General features: G+C 36.9%; 2 protein-coding genes and 1 long non-coding RNA gene across 3 annotated transcripts; 1 reads left to right on the forward strand and 2 right to left on the reverse strand.

Moving 5' to 3' along the window:
• Positions 1-1,521: 1,521 nt before the first annotated feature.
• Positions 1,522-2,324, reverse strand: LOC126599489 (uncharacterized). Its single transcript, XM_050265874.1, has one exon. The coding sequence runs from the start codon at positions 2,251-2,253 to the stop codon at positions 1,558-1,560; it is 696 nt and encodes a 231-aa protein (XP_050121831.1). The 5' UTR covers positions 2,254-2,324; the 3' UTR covers positions 1,522-1,557.
• A 119-nt stretch (positions 2,325-2,443) lies between these two features.
• Positions 2,444-7,175, reverse strand: LOC126599488 (4-coumarate--CoA ligase-like 9). Its single transcript, XM_050265873.1, has 6 exons — positions 6,114-7,175; positions 4,849-5,038; positions 3,939-4,084; positions 3,750-3,817; positions 3,234-3,336; positions 2,444-2,914 (listed from the first exon to the last, which is right to left on the reverse strand). The coding sequence occupies exons 1-6, from the start codon at positions 7,146-7,148 to the stop codon at positions 2,789-2,791; spliced, it is 1,668 nt and encodes a 555-aa protein (XP_050121830.1). The 5' UTR covers positions 7,149-7,175; the 3' UTR covers positions 2,444-2,788.
• Positions 7,057-9,362, forward strand: LOC126599490 (uncharacterized). Its single transcript, XR_007615167.1, has 2 exons — positions 7,057-7,178; positions 8,152-9,362. It is a non-coding gene; the product is annotated as an uncharacterized LOC126599490 (long non-coding RNA).
• The last annotated feature ends 6,955 nt before the right edge of the window (positions 9,363-16,317 follow it).

The following is a 16,317-nucleotide window of genomic DNA, read 5'->3' on the forward strand; positions in this document are numbered from 1 at the left end:
TTTCTCACACTTAGCATAACCAACAAAAACTCCCTTTATACTTTTAGCTTCTAGTTTGTGCCTTAGCTCAGATGGAGTGTGAACATAACAGATTGAACCAAAGACCTTCAAATGAGCAATATCAGGTTTCCTTCCACTGTAGGCTTCAAAGGGGGTTATGTTGGCAAGAGATTTGGTAGGACATCGATTTAAAATGTAAACTGCAGTATGTACAGCTTCTGCCCACATATAGTACGGCATTCCTTTATCATGTAGCATAGACTTAGCCATTTCAATCACTGTTCTATTTTTCCTCTCAACCACACCATTTTGTTGTGGTGTGTATGCAAGAGAGAGTTGCCTTTGAATGCCTTCTGTGTCACAGAAATGATTGAACTCAGAAGACAAGAACTCCCCTCCTCTGTCACTCCTCAAGCATTTCACCTTTAAACCAGTTTGCAGCTCAGTCATTGCTTTAAATTTCTTGAAGCAAGAAAAAGCATCAGATTTATATCTAAGAAAGTATACCCAAATCATTCTTGTTGCATCATCCACAATCAACATAAAGTACTTGTTTCCTCCAGTGGATTCATTTCTCATTGGTCCACATAGATCAACATGAATCAATTCAAGTGGAGCACCTGCTCTTTGTGCTTGACCACTAGGAAAACTTTCTCTGTGTTGCTTACCATATTGACAGCCTTCACAGACTCTATCATACTCATCTAGATATGGTAGACCATGAACCATGTCTTTATCCTTCAATTGTTTGATTCCACCAAAGTTTAGGTGACCTAATCTTCTATGCCAAGTCAAAGAACAATGAGCAAGACTAGTCTTCAACACAAGTTGTTTCTCAGGCCTTAGAGATAGAGGATAGCACATGTTTTCTTTCATTTTCACACGGATAATTTGACTTTCCAGAGAAGGACCATCAAAAACAGTACACATATGTCCACCAAACACAAGATAATATCCGTGCTCATCCATTTGTCCTACACTTAATAGATTCTCTTTCAAACCAGGTAAGTACATGACTTCTCTGATGTATTTCTTCCCTCTGTTAGTTTCAATTTCCAGTGATCCCATTCCTGCCACATTAACTAACACTCCTGTTGGCATTTGAACTTTCCCTGCAACATTTGTCTTCATATCAACAAGAAGATCAACATTCCCTGTCATATGATTACTGCAGCCACTATCTATATACCATTCCCCATTAACTTTTGTTTCAGCAATAGCACTATTTGCATAAAATAAATTTCCAGTCATCTCCATTTGATTTGTACAGTTTGCTTTCTGAATAACTTTTCCAGCAGTACATTCTTTTGCCCAATGACCAAATTTATCACAGTTATAGCACTTGGATTTCCCTTTATGCCTACATTCACCATAATGAAATTTGGAGCACACTTTGCACTGAGGTTTTGTACCCTCTTGACCCATGGTTAGAGAATGAGAACTATTATGTGCAGAATTAGAAAATGACTTTTGCTGAAACTTGAGCTTTGAGTCCCACTTTTTACCCTTTTGATTCCAATTTCTCTGTGGCTTAAAAGTACTAGGCTGAGCATAACTTCAATTCTGCCCTTTTGAATTAACAGTAAGAGAAGAAAATGCTCTCTCAGTTGCATCAGAGGAATGCAAATCAAACCTCTGCTCTTGACTCTTCAATATAGCTAGTACTTCTTGCAGTTCAACAGTCTCTAAACATTTGGTATTTTCTATCACTAAACATATAGGATCATACATCTTAGTGAGACTAATTAACACCTTCTGAACTAATCTCTCATTTGATAGAGCTTCACCAAACGTCTTCATTTGATTAATCAGATCATTTAAACGAGTAAGATACCCAGTCAAGGATTCATCATCATGCATTCTAGCATATTCAAATTCACGTCTAAGATTCTGAAGTTTTACAGATCTAACCTGATCACCACCATGGTATTCTCCATACAAGAGATCCCATGCCATCTTAGCTGAATCAGCGTTAGCAATTCGAGGAAATATCTGATCAGATACTGCATTTTGAATGATTCCTAGGGCCTTTGCATCCTTCATAGACATAGCAGTCATTTCTTCATCTACTGCATCGTCCGATGACCCTTCGGCTTCCTTCTTCTTCTTCGAGTCAGGGGTTGTAATCCCTTTCTCCACCAGGTTCCATAACCCAAGCGATTTGAAGATTGTTGACATCTTAATCCTCCAGAACTCGTAGTTCTCACCGGAGAAAATTGGAGTTCTCACCTCCGAGCTTCCAGATCCAGACATCTTGGTCCGACTGTTGATTTTCTCCTCAAATAGAACTCCGGCAACCTTCACCGAGCTTCGACTTAGCTCAGTGACTTTACAGCTTCACGCCCAGACTCAGTTGATCGAAACCGGCTCTGAGGCCATGTTAGTGTTTGATAGAGTGAATTCTAATGGGAAAAAAAGAATGAACAGAGAGAGAAGAAGGTGGTTGTTTCTTTTCAGAAGAAGGACATTGTTTTCATTGAATGCCTCTGTCTCTTGCACACAACGTGCAAGAAGAGATATATTGCTTTACAAAACTGAGCTGGATCAAAAACATTTAAACAGATCTCAGCCACACATTTAGCTAATAGCTAAGATCATCACACATGGCACTCATGGCCTTTACATCTATATATCTTCTCACTTAGTATTTAACATAAGTGCATACACATATTAACATCACAGTTTATTTCTAATCAGCTATAGACTTATAATTCAACAGACATGGCAAACGCCAAATCGAATGCAACGCTGAGAAAGCTTTCTTCTTCCTTTGATTCGAACGAACGAATCATAATTTTGATGAACCAGTGGATAAAGCGTGAGTTACTAGCTCCCTCCTCAAGATCTTTCCTGATGGAGATTTTGGAATGGAGTTGATAAATGCTACACGTCGTATCTTCTTGTACGGAGCAACCTGCAATAAGAAATAAACCAATTCCAATATAAAGGCCTATAAAACACAAAGTTGCTACTCAAATCTTCAGGTAGACACTAATACTTCGAACGTGTTTCGTTCTCTTTTTACGTAAATAAGTTGTGCTATGTGAAGATACGTATCCATGACACAAGAAATATTGTAATACAGATCGAACATCAACGCTTATTTCTGTGCAGCTAATCAAAGATATGAGAATATAAAGGACCCGTGAGCAATTTTACTTTGCAGGATGTAAAGAAGACAACTAGTATGCACATTCAATGAAAGATTTTCATAAGTATATTCAGAATCATACTTGTTTTGCAACGAAATCCATAACTTGACCCTCAGTGATATTGCTTCCGCGCTTTCTAACCACATAGGCCATGGGAATCTGCCCCGCGTCTTCATCCGGATAACTGTTTTACAAGCACAATTCCACAGAAATAAAGGACTTGTCAACCTTGAGGAAGTAAAAAAGCAGTGAATTATTTCAGTAACGATCATGTTTTTACTAGCTATGCAAGAAATTCCAATCATTTTTTTTCCCTTTTGGGATGGGGGTTGAGCGGCAAAATACCAGATTTCACAGACAATCTTATCAGCAAACAATCCGTTAAATCGAAAAAATTCTTCACCTTTTTGTTTTTTTTTTTTTTCAATGCAGCAATTTCTTGTCTAGAGACAAAGATAAACTTGAAAGAAATTACATTTCAAAAGTAGCAAATAAGTGAGATTGCAGTCACAAACTGCTATATACTTACTGCCATAAAGCATCAAAACAAACTAGTTTTCTCAACAAAAATGGAAAGTCATAGTACTAGGTACATACGGAATCACAGCAGCATCCACAACGTCGGGATGGGACTGAAGTATATGTTCCAACTCAGCTGGGGGTACCTGTAATTTGTTCGAGAAGTAGTGACACCAGAAATAACAGATTATTTAAAGGGACTGATCAAATGAAATTTACAACCATCTTTGTTATGAGTGTCTCAAAGGGTCTGAAACATTCAATCACCTGATATGCCTTGTACTTTATCAATTCCTTTAACCTGTCAACAATGTAGAGGAAACCCTCGTCATCGAAGTAACAAAGATCACCGGTCTTCAACCACCCGTCTTCATCCAAGGTCTCAGCAGTTGCCTTGTCATCTCCAACATAACCTGCACGCATAGTCAGAGGGGGTGTTGGGCGTGTGCAAGAGGTGCAATGGCACAGGTCCCGAATTTCTGAGCGGCCCCAAAATTTTTATGCTCCTATATATTACATATGAGTATAAATTTTGTAATAAAAAGTTTTTAGCTGAATAGAAAAATCAACATCATATGATTTTATCTGTATTACAATTAAATAAGTGGAGCTTAGACTTATTATATTAAATTTTCTCTTCCCCTTATTAATAAAAAAAACCCGTGTATTACTTTCTTCTACTTTTATGTAACAATAAAAAACTAAATTGTGTATTACTTTCTTCCACAAACACAAGCGTATTTCCTTACCCCTCTTTGAGTCGTGCTTCATTTTTTCACGGATGAACCCTAAATTATGATTTTATGGCAACTGGGAAATTATTCAATTGGTAAGAGTGAATGTGTATTTCAATTAAGTTTGAATACTGATTGTTGAACTCTTTATGAATATATTGTCCACCAAATTTTTATTTTTTTAAATAAGGAGAGCCTTTTTATTAAATTCGTATGGTGCTTCCAAAATGTCAGAGACGGTCCTGCGCATAGTGATAGTTTTAAAATGTATGATTGGAACCTACATTCTTGTTTATTCCTGAATTCTGCATTGATGTTATGGTTAGTGGATTGTCTCACTCAAACTAACTCAAGGTAATGGAGTTCGTCGTCCTTAAAAACCACATTAAGGTATTTTTATTTTGCAACATACAACACTCGAGACAGAGGAAGTGTCTCGTTACCTTTCATGATTGTTGTACCTCGCAGCCATAGCTCACCCCTCTTGCCAGGAGGCAAAGCCTCTCCGGTTTCAGGGTCAACAATCTTGGCTTCCATATTTTCGGCTAGGCGGCCCACAGAAGCACGACGGCTACATTCCTCAGAGTCAATCATTCTCGTACCCCCTCCTCCGGTCTCGGTTAAAGCATATCCCTAAACAACCATAATATTCAAACATTTGACAACGTTGCTAATAAGTTGCACTAGATAAGGCACAGTTTGATATTGCTTTATTCATAAAAAACTATTTAACTTTAAAGTTATGTTGCTTTTAAAAGTTACTTTAATAAAAAATAGAGTTAATTTTTAGAATATTTTTAATTCGTGTAATAAGCTTATTAATTTTAAACGATGACATTATTTATCTTTTTAGACACTGTTTTTTATCTTAGAACATCTTTTATAAAGTATAGTTCATTAAACGTTCAACTGCATTATTTTGCAATTGATTATCCTTAAAACACAACAAAAGCAATTTATTAAAAAAACACAACAATCCCAAACTGGGTCTAAGACAATGAATCTGGGGATGCATAGATTAGGGGACAGTAGAATTATGTGAATAACGAAGCAATTAAACCTGAGTTAATCAATTAGTTAGACAAAACAATTCAATGGTTCCACTATTTTGTGCGCATGTTCATTTGACCTAGCTTATTCAGCGGTGAAAAGTCTACTTAATTAATCACAAATTGGCTTAAATTTGTTTTGTTACTGTTTGCTAGGAAAAGAAAATTATAATTTCAAACGCGTATTTAATATTTTTTAAAATAAAGAACAAAAATGCTATTTTTATCGTGTATTTGTACAATCATTTATATTATGTTTTTAATACATATGAACTCATATGCATTAGTGGATTCTACCTTTATTCCAAATATAATACAAATATATAGTATATGTAGCACTACTCAATAAGAACGAAAAAGTTAGAAACTTAACAAAAAATATCGATGAAAAAATTTTTGACTGTTAAAATGATAAGATAAATTTTTTATTTGTTAATCGAAAGATTTATTAAAGAGAATTGTTATTGGTACTTTAAAAATCTCATTCTCCACTCTTCAAAATTGTATTTTCCTTTTCTAATATAAAAATTTTAAAACGTAAAATTAGATTTTTAAAATACTAATACCAATTCTCTTATTAAATTTGGAAGTTGACGAGGTACAAACTCTCGTCATATGTAAGGGCAACAATGATCTCCTGTTGCAGTTAAATTTCTGACCTGTCCAATTTCCACACTTGTAAATCTCTCACAAAATCTGTCAACAACCTCCTTGCTCAGCGGCGCGCCGCCACAGCCGAGACGCCGAAGCGAGCTGAGATCGTACTTCTGAGCCAACTCCGACTTCGCCAGAGCCACGATCAACGGGGGCGACACCGGCATGTACGACACTTTGTGCCTCTCCACGGCCCTCAGCATCGCTTCGAACTGGAACCTCTCCATCAAAACCAAGGTCTCGCCCAACGCTACCGCCCGAACCACCATGAAGAACCCGAACACGTGGAACAGAGGCAGCGTGAACAGCGATACGGGTTGCCCGTCGGGTTCGCGCCGAAGGGCGTGGAGCCCGGCCAACAGGGCGATGAAGTTGCGGTGAGTCAACATAACGCCTTTGACACGGCCGGTGGTGCCGGAGGAGAAAAGAATCGCAGCCGGGTTGGTTTGGTTGACTTCAACTGAGGTGTCAGATTGGGTTACGGATGACCCGTCCCGGTCGAGCATGGAGAGGAATTCGGGCGAGTCGAGGATTACGGTGCGGATTTTATCATCCCCTTTGGGGAGCTTGTTGGCGGTTGCTGACGTGGCGAAGGCGATGGCGGGTCGGGTTAGCCGGACCTGGTGGGCGATCTCGGACTCGGACCCGATTGGATTTGCTGGAGAAACAACGACGCCTAATGCGAGGAGGGAGAAATAGAGGACGGGGACATGGAGGGAAGTAGGGGAGAGAACGAAGGCCACGTGGCCTTTGGAGAGCGCGAGGGATTGGAGGGAGAGAGTGAGGGAGTGGATTTGGCTGAGGAAGGTTTGGTAGGAGACGTGGCGGCCGGAGGCGGCGTCGATGAGGACGGACGTGGTGGGCTTGGCCGTAGAGGATTGGAGGAGGGAGAGGGTGAATTGGGTGAGGGAGAGGGGTTGCGAGAGTGGCGGGAGTGGGACCGGAGGCCGGAGGGAGTGGAATGTCTTGGTATGTGGGCAGTAGCCGCTCTTCGGGTCGATCCAACGTCTGAGATTTGCTGCTGATTCCTCCGCCACCATTTTTTGATCAGAAAGTTGAAGGTTTCACTTGTAAGTGCTGTTATTCGGAGTAATATATGATGAGAAGTAATTATAATCTTACCATAATTTTATATCATATTTTTTTATAAAGTTACATTATTTAATTTCAATATTTTTATTAATTAAAACATTTAAATAATCTTAGATGACAAAAAAAACTCCTCGTGTATCACAACCATCATTTAATTAACAAATTTTTTTATTAATTATTGATTTACAATAAAAAGTCAGTTTTCTTTAATAGCAGTGAAAATGGTGGTTCATAGTGTCGGTTGGTTTTAGAGCGGTGTTATACATATATTTTTTTCTTTTATTTTACACATTTTCTTAAAATTTAAATATAAAATAAATTAAAGAAAATTACAAAATAAAATATAACATGGGTGAGTAAGAGGTAAAAGTTTTTCTAAATTTATAATAAGTTACTAATTTCTATTCTTATTTTTCATTTAGATTCTCCGTTCAAATTTTATAATCAGCCAATTTTTTCCTGCATTGGATTTTAGATTTTTTTTATTAATTTTGATCACATGACAAATGTTTAAAGTAACAGAGTAATTTTCTTCTTAATATGAACACCAGATTGCTATTCTCTCCTCTCTTGTAATTTGACCCTTTACACTTTCTGTTTGAATGAGTTAAAAGAGAAATCATGGTCGACAGAAAATTAAATGAAAATTCAAGTTTAACGCGAACAAACGAAATTTATTATTTATAAAATTCAGAAAAATGAACAATAAGAACTAAAATTAAGAGAAAATTAGCAGTTATATGTACGAATTCGGAGAAGAAATCGTCAAATATGCCGTAGTTTTCTTTTAGGATGTGCTATTCACACATTTATTTTTACTTCTCACACGTTTCTTATTAATTTATGTTCGTTGATCTTCTTCAATTTATCGGATTCGATGACCGAAAACCATAAAAGCATGAAAGAAGTAAAAATGGTATGTAGATATCATACCCCCTTCGTTTTATTCAGCAAGTACTGGTTGTAGCTGAGTGCTTTTCAGAAGCTTAAAGGTACTTTTTCTGTGACTGTAAGTCGAGGACGAATGGGCAGACGAAGAAAGAGACAGAGAGGTGAGTGTGATTTTAAAATTTATTTATACATGGTGACGTATTTGATTTGGCTTTTCCAATTTGGTGCTTTTGTGGTTGTCAAATGTCTGTGTCAATCTTCTATTTGACATGTGATGTGATTCATTTAATATTCATTTAACAGTAAATTTGACACTATTAACTTATATTTATTAATATTGTAAATATAAATAAGTGTTACTAGCTATTTATCATTATTTTTACGATTTAGTAGTATTTATCTTTACTTATAAATGAGAAGTTTTATATTTGATTCTTGTTAAAGCGAATTCAAACCATATTATTATTAGTCTATTGTAAGTCTTAATTCACTCCCTTACCCCCACCCAAGAGTACAACAACCAGGCTTTAGTTTGCAATATTTTGAATAGTTCTAATTAGTGTTGGCCTAACGATTCTTCTCATGAGTTGTTGGAAATTCAAATTTCTATGCCTAATATTGTGCCAAACCCTAGCTTGGCTGATATGATTTGATGGACTTCCTCATCTGGCATCTATTATGCTGCTGCTTGAGATAAGTTTTGGCAATCTAAGCTTTAGGTAGGTTGGTCTAAATTTGTTTGGTATAATCAAAATATTTTCAAGATGAGCTTCTTCCTTTGGTTGGCCGTTATATGCAAGATTTCTACCCTGGATAATATTTCGACTTTTGCTCCGTCGACTCCTGTCACTTTTATCCTTTGCTTTACTACTACAGAGTTTCAATGCCACCTCCTCCTTGAGTGTCCTTTTGTTGATTGTATTTCGTCTTTGTTGTTGTTCAAGTGCGGTGTCCCTTGGCTATGGCTTCCTTGGCCTCTTTTTGTCATGTGGGCTGCTAGTTGTTGGAAGAAAAAATCTCTATCATCAATAGTGTTGAAGTTATGTCTTACTGCTACTGAATATTATGTTTAGAATGAGCGGAACAACCGTAGATTTAAGAACTCATGTTGATCCGCTACTGTGGTTCCCAACTCAATTAAGTCCATTATTAGACTACAATTGAGTTCTTTAAAATCGCCCATTTCACTGCTAATGAGTCTATTTTGCGAAATGAAATGTACATAGTGTTTGTTGTTACTGCTTTGATACAACATTGTTGGCTTTTCTGTCTATTTTTCTTGTGGTTGCAGCTCTTTGCTGCTTGTTTATTTTTTTTTTCAGCAAACCAATCAACATTTTCAACGTATACAAGCTATATGTGTTCGATCCACTCGAATAACCCACCATGATCCTTAGAGCAACCCCAGCGTTGCAAAGTCCCCCTAGGGCAACTCACTATTGAACAACCTCCAATGAACAGTAACTGCCTTTTGTATCTCTACCCCTAAAATAAATAGTCATGGCAATAGACAATAAAATATTAATATTTTTTATTTTATAAAATAATACAAAATAATTTTATTTGTAATTTCGGATAAGATTTTTTATCGTTCTCATTGCGTCACGTGACATTATCCGAGAAGACAATTTTTGGTGACAGATTTCGATAAGATATTTATCCAATGTCGTCATGCCACGTGTCGTTATCTTTTTAGAATCGTTGAGGATAGATTTCCGATAAGATTTTTAATCAATCACGTCACGTTACATGTCACAATCTATTTACAATATTTGAGGATAGATTTCGATCAAATTTTTAACGAATGACGACATGCCACGTGACATTATCTATAACCTAATTCTTTCTTTTTCCTCCATATAACCTACTATCCTTCCTAAGAAATCACACACCAAACTCAAAATCTCTATCATTATTCATAGTTTCTGCTTCTTTCTTACAATGTCTTCTTCAAGGATGTTGTGGGAAATCGATGAGCAAGAGAAAGAATTGTTTAAGCAAAGGGAAGAAATGTTCAATCTCCAGAAGGGCGAAAATGTGATGAAAGAGGATGAGGATGAGGAGCATAGAATGAGAGATAACGAAGCAAAAAGCCAAAGAACCTCACATTCCCGTTGAGTCATCCAAGTTGTGGCTCAGATCTCCAGGTCCAGCCGTTCCGCAAACATTGATAGAAGCAGGCAACGACGAGGTACAGATCTCTTGGACGATTATTTTGTCTGTAACAGTGCATTCCCTGATACGTACTTTAGACATTGTTTTAGAATGGAACGACATTTGTTCAACAAAATCATGATTGTTGTTTACAACCATGATTCTTACTTTGTGCAAAAGAATGATGATTTTGGTGTTATGTGTCTTCTTCATGAGCAAAAAATTATTACTGCCTTGCGAATGCTTGCATATGGAGCATCTGTAGACCAAGTGGATGAGATAGCGAGGATGGAGAAATCAACCATTCTTGAGTCCCTGATGAGGTTTTGTTCCGCAATTGAATCTCTGTACATCGCAGAGTACCTTCTGAAGAAGGCCGAGATGCGATGTTTTCTTGAAATGATTGGAAGCATCAACTGTATGCACTGGACCTGGAAAAATTGTCCAAGTGCATGGCAAGAAGCTTATAGGGACAGAAAATGAGCAAAAAGTATCATTTTGGAGGCGGTGACATCATTTGATACATGGATTTGGCACACTTTTTTCGGTGTTCCGAGGGCTCAAAATGGCCTCAATGTCCTTGCCTAATCCACAGTGTTCAACGATGTCCTGCAAGGAAATGCACCAAGAGTCACGTACTGGGTTAACAGACGTAAGTACCACGGGCCATACGACCTTGCAAAAGGCATTTACCTAAGGTGGTCATCGTTTGTCAAACAGTGCCACGTCCGTGAAATGCAAAGGAAAAACACTTTGCAAGTTGTCAAGAGGGGTGTATGAAGAATGTGAAGTGTTGTTTTGGTATCCTCCAAGCTCGTTCAGCGATTGTTAGGGGTGTTGCCAGAATGTTTGATTTAGAGTCACTTCAATCCATCATGATGACGTGCATCATTCTTCACAACATGATTGTGGAAGATGAGTACGATTATGATGTCGTTAATGAATATGAGCCAAACACGATGAATAATTCCAGAACACAAATATATTGTGTTCATGACACCACCGAAGAACCCGTGCAACATGAACCATTACAAAAGGATGGATGTTACAATGAAAGGCTCATTCAACAATATACTGCACTTTAGGACCCATATATGCATAATGCCCAGCAAATTGACTTGATAGAGCACCAGTGAGAATTGAAACAAGTTGAAGAAACTTAAAAGTTCATTTAGTGTGTTTGTTTTTAAAGTTCATTTAGTGAGTTTTATTTTTTATTTGGTGTGTTTGTAAATTTATTTGGTATGTTTATGTAATTTTATTTGGTGCATTTATGTCATTTGAATAAAAATTCTCTTAGTTTAAATAAATTACCAAATTAAAAAAAATATGTTCTTAGTTTAAATAAAGTACTAAATTCAATAAATTGGAAACAACATAAAAGTACTCTATTCAATAAATAAGAAATTACAACCCAAAGTGATTAGAAAATTATGGGCTCTGATTAAAATAAATTCCCCAGTCCCTAGTGAATGGATAATCATCACCTAACCAATTTATGGTGTTAGGATCATCTCCTCTTGTGGTGCTAGGACCATCTCATTTTGGTCTCGCTTCCCTTGCACGTCTCCTTTGCACCATGTCCTCTTTCTCCGAATTCCTAAAATATTTAGAATTTGGTGTCTTCCCCTATACAGGCTCATTCATAATGTCACGATCTTGTTGTGCCCTTCTTTCTTCTTTAAGCTCTTCCCTTTCTTGCCTAAGTAGCTATGTTCCTCTCTCATTAGCTTGAAATAATCTCTCAGCTGCTGTAGCTTTTGCCTTCTCTCTAGCCTATCAACCTCAAATTTAACCATTTCCCGTGCCAAAGTCAATTCACCTTGGCGAGCAAGTTCTTCCATATATTTTGCATAATCATTCTTGGAAGCATTACATTTTCTCTTTGAAGCCTTCTTACCTTGAGGCCTAATTGGATAACAGGTCGACCCTGACACTTGTTCAGGGGGCGTTTCCGACACTTCTTTTGTGTCAGATTCATGAACTTGTGAGTCATAAACGGGCGTAGAGTGTAGAGGGGTGATGTTCATGATAACTTCTGGACCAACATGCACAACTCTTAATTTAGGACAATCTTTGACAATATTCCAACATTCCCATCGGGTGAATGATTTGTTCTTGTTTTTGTTTTTGGTTTTGGCATTATACCAAGCTTGTGCTTGAAGTGTCTACACAATGCGGGAGAAGAAATAATTATAATCAAAGTAGCTAATGTAAATTTGGGTATAGTACAAACAAATAAATAATATATTGTTACATAATCCGCTAAATGTTCCCCACTTCGAAGATTAGCACTAGTTTGTGCCAAGGCGTCTCTCCAAAGACTAAACGATTGGCTAAGTATTCTCCAACGATTGGACATCGATTCTTTGGTTATTTTCCCACTAATTTTCTCAAGATAATTGGTATGAATAAGACTCCACATTTCTCACAACTACATCTCATTACTCGTAATCGGATTATGAGTAATTTCAACCCAGCTAGAACACAATGTAACATCTTCAATAAGCGTCCAATTCGAACATGCATCATTAGTCATTTTGTTGGAAACCAATTGGATTGAAACTTTGAGAGAAAAATTGGAATGTGGTTGAAAGTATTTGAGAAAATATGAAATTGTAGTGTAAGGTAAAAGATAATGAGAAGGTATTTATAGAAAAGTAAAATCAATTTTTTTTTAATTTTTTTCGGATTTTTTTATTAATTTTTAACATTTTTTATTAACTTCATTAATTTCTGCCGTTGGATTAAAATATTTGAAATCCAACGTTCCAGATTGTGCTATGTGGCACAACGGTAACATTTCAGAATTTATTAATGTGAATTCTTTTTTATTTTATTTTTAAAGGCGAATAACGTGGACCGTTGATCTCAAATCCAACGACTGATATTGCGGAAGGTTTCAATTTTTTTTTTACCATTGGAAATCCAATTGTCCAGATAAAGTAACCATTGAAATCCAACAGTAACATTTCTGCCGTCTACGTCGTGGGCCCTAGTGCCTAAAATGTTGTCGGGGACGCAGCCCCACCCGCACGTGTTATGCATGCGCCTGACGTAAAAATAATTAAATAGTGACTGACGCAACCCTGACGTCAGCATTGCATCACCTGGCCCTCAGGCTCTCGGGCCACTGGAGTTGCTCTTATGATATCCACTAAAATCTTCATGAGCACTCACTGAATCTCTCGATTCGATTTTGAGTTATACCACCAGTTTTGCCCCACCACAAGCACCTCTCCATTATCTAATGTATATTTTTTTTCATAGAAAACCGAAAAATTGGCTAAAATAAGGATTTATTAAAAATCCAGTACCACTATGCTAAAATGATATTTTTTTTGGATTTTCTCGTTATATTGTCAATATTGATCAATAATGTTATCGTTATTTATTTTAATTTTTTCAACCATTGACACATGTAAATTTCATTTCAGCTCATTTACCCAAAAATTAAATGAATGGAAAAACGCCATCATGAATAACTGATTAAAAGAGAATAAATTAGTTTAACGTTTAGTCATATAAGTTATGACACCAAAACTAATTTAACAATTGGAATTGTACCTTAATTACATGATCAAATACTTGGGCTATGAACCCTCATTTTCTTGTTTGCTAATCTCGACCACGAGAAATCTTGGCCAGCAAAAGAAAATTGATATGAAATTTTTTGGTATGGCGAGCGTCCATTTTTGGACAGAACTTGTTGCATGCAGCTGACAGGAAGAAGAGTGCCACTGTATATTGGTGAAGGCAGCTCATGCACATCATCTTCCAAAAGTAAACAAATCAAAGGCTCTGAGTTTGGCTTGAGAGCAGTGGACTCAGCGTATTGATCGGGCTGATAACCTCTAGGTTCTTACCAAAATCTCCTCGCCTTCTTTTCCTTGTATTCTTACCAAAGTCTCCTTACCTTATTTTCCTTCTATAAAAGAATAACTGTAGAAGGTTGTGTCTTGGGAGAGATTTGTCAGGCAGGTGTACCAAGGGTCATAATATAAGTGGTTGGATAATTGCAAAAAAGAAAATTTTCAACCACGGACATTTAGCGTACTGAACCATATTCCTAACACATTGAAAAAGTTTCTCGTGACAGATTATTTGAATTTAATCAAACAATTCTTTGTTTATTTTTTAATTTTATTATGGATTTGTCAAAAAACTGATTCTGATCAGATGAACAAATAATTTTTCTCAACAGATTTTGTCGGATCTTGAAGTTAATACGGTTTGTTTCGAAGTCTTGTTGATTTCCTTTCTATATGAAATCCACGAAAGGTTTCTTGTATCCTTTTAAAATGATAATGTGGGGATGTACATATTTTCCGTTTGCGAATAATGTATCTTGATTGAATAAAATCAACGATTGAAACTGTTTAATGTATTAATCTTCATTTGAAGATCAATCATACAAAAAATCATTCGAATTGGAGATCATTTCTACCCTCGAAGTACTTAGGATTCGGCAAATAAAAAATAAGGACTATTGCACTTGAATAAAAAAGGGAATATTGCGTTTTAGATAGAAAATTTGTATCCAATTAGTTACGTACTTGGGATTCAAATCAAATTACCCCGAGGCCCACGATGGTTAGAATATAAACATTTTTGTAAACATTCATCGTTTAAGTGTGATTGTGTAAATCTTAGATTAGATTTGATTCTAGTTATCCTTTACTATTGTATCTTGTATTCCTTGGGGATGAAAGAATATCTTCTCTCCTTTTACTACTATAAATAAAGGCACAATGTAGGAGGGATAACAACACACACATTCCTCTACAATTCTACAAACACCTCTTTTATCTCTTCTCCTTGCTGCCGGCCCTCTCTCTCTTTGTTAGATAAAATAGACAACAACACGTTATCAGCATGCTCCTACCCTTGCGCTTAGGAATTTGACGTTGAAGAATTTTTTTGCATCAAACCAATTCATCCATATCATCATGCAATCAGGTTCTTTCAAAACAACGGTTTTTATCTTGATATTTTTGCAGCCTTGATAGCATGAACATTCACCATGATCCATGACCCAACTTTACGCTTTAAGAATTTTAGATTCTACATAAATTGTATATTCATCATAATCATAATTGTTGAATTATGTGAATTTGATATTGGTTATGAATTGAATCAAATATATTTGTATATGCATCAAATTGAATTAAATTCACATATTATTGTTTTGAATATGCATATAATTGAATTACTTATGAATTGAAAAAAAAAAAAAAGCAAATTTTTGCAATCGGGAAACCTAAGGTTCATTCAAACCTGTGCCATCACCCATCCCTGTCAATAGGCCCCCGAGCCAAAGAACACAACTGGAGCTTCTGCCCCTAGCCCAAAACCTTAACCCCGACACCCAAAAGGTGTCGTCACCCCTCAGTCACCGTGCTGCACGGCCTGCAGCCTTGCCTAGCCACTTTGGCTACCTCTTTGACGACCTGAAGATTGTCCACGGTGTCCTATGGTTGAAGATTCCCTTGAATCTCATCGTATTTCTTGAAATTCCGATTTTAATTTCTAGGATTTTGGTTGAATCGTTGAGATTTCCTAATCTCTGATTCGTAATTATGATAAAAAAAAACACCCATCAAGGGTGCCCCGAGTTCCCCTTGTCCAAGAACTGGCCACCTGTAGTGGCGGCGCCGATCACCTTCTCTGGTGACACTCCCTAGTTTTACTAGGACTCTTGGTTCAACCCAACCCCAGTTTGTGCTTGGCATGATCTCGGGCCAGGCAAAAGAAAGTTTTTTTTCTTTTCTCTGGGCTTGTTATTTTGAGCCCAACATGTAGGCTTGGCCCACAAATGGCATCCTACTCCAGCCCGCTGGGCTTTAGAGCTTCCCTGGCTCAAATTGTTTCCCCAGCCTAACGAAGAAAAAGAAAAAAAAAACAATTTTTTCTTAGACTCGCCTGAAGCGGCCCGTAAAAATGTTTTTGTTTTTGTTTTGGGCTTGCCTGCAACAACCCACCCCTTGTCCTGTTCTCACCATGGGTCTGCAGTCCCACCTAAGACCAAACCCATCCCAATTTTTGGGCTTAGGACTACTTTTTTTTTTCAAG

Source organism: Malus sylvestris, chromosome 14 (assembly GCF_916048215.2).
Source record: "Malus sylvestris chromosome 14, drMalSylv7.2, whole genome shotgun sequence".
Lineage (NCBI taxonomy): Eukaryota > Viridiplantae > Streptophyta > Magnoliopsida > Rosales > Rosaceae > Malus > Malus sylvestris.

Excerpts from the sequence above, each read along its gene's own strand:
- LOC126599489 (XM_050265874.1), bottom strand. The coding sequence starts at position 2,253 with ATGTCTGGATCTGGAAGCTCGGAGGTGAGAACTCCAATTTTCTCCGGT.
- LOC126599488 (XM_050265873.1), bottom strand. The coding sequence starts at position 7,148 with ATGGTGGCGGAGGAATCAGCAGCAAATCTCAGACGTTGGATCGACCCG. Across the intron at positions 5,039-6,113 it reads CAAGTGTGGAAATTGGACAG|GGATATGCTTTAACCGAGAC; the intron begins GTCAGAAATTTA and ends ATGGTTGTTTAG. Across the intron at positions 3,337-3,749 it reads GTGGATGCTGCTGTGATTCC|TTATCCGGATGAAGACGCGG; the intron begins GTATGTACCTAG and ends CTTGTAAAACAG.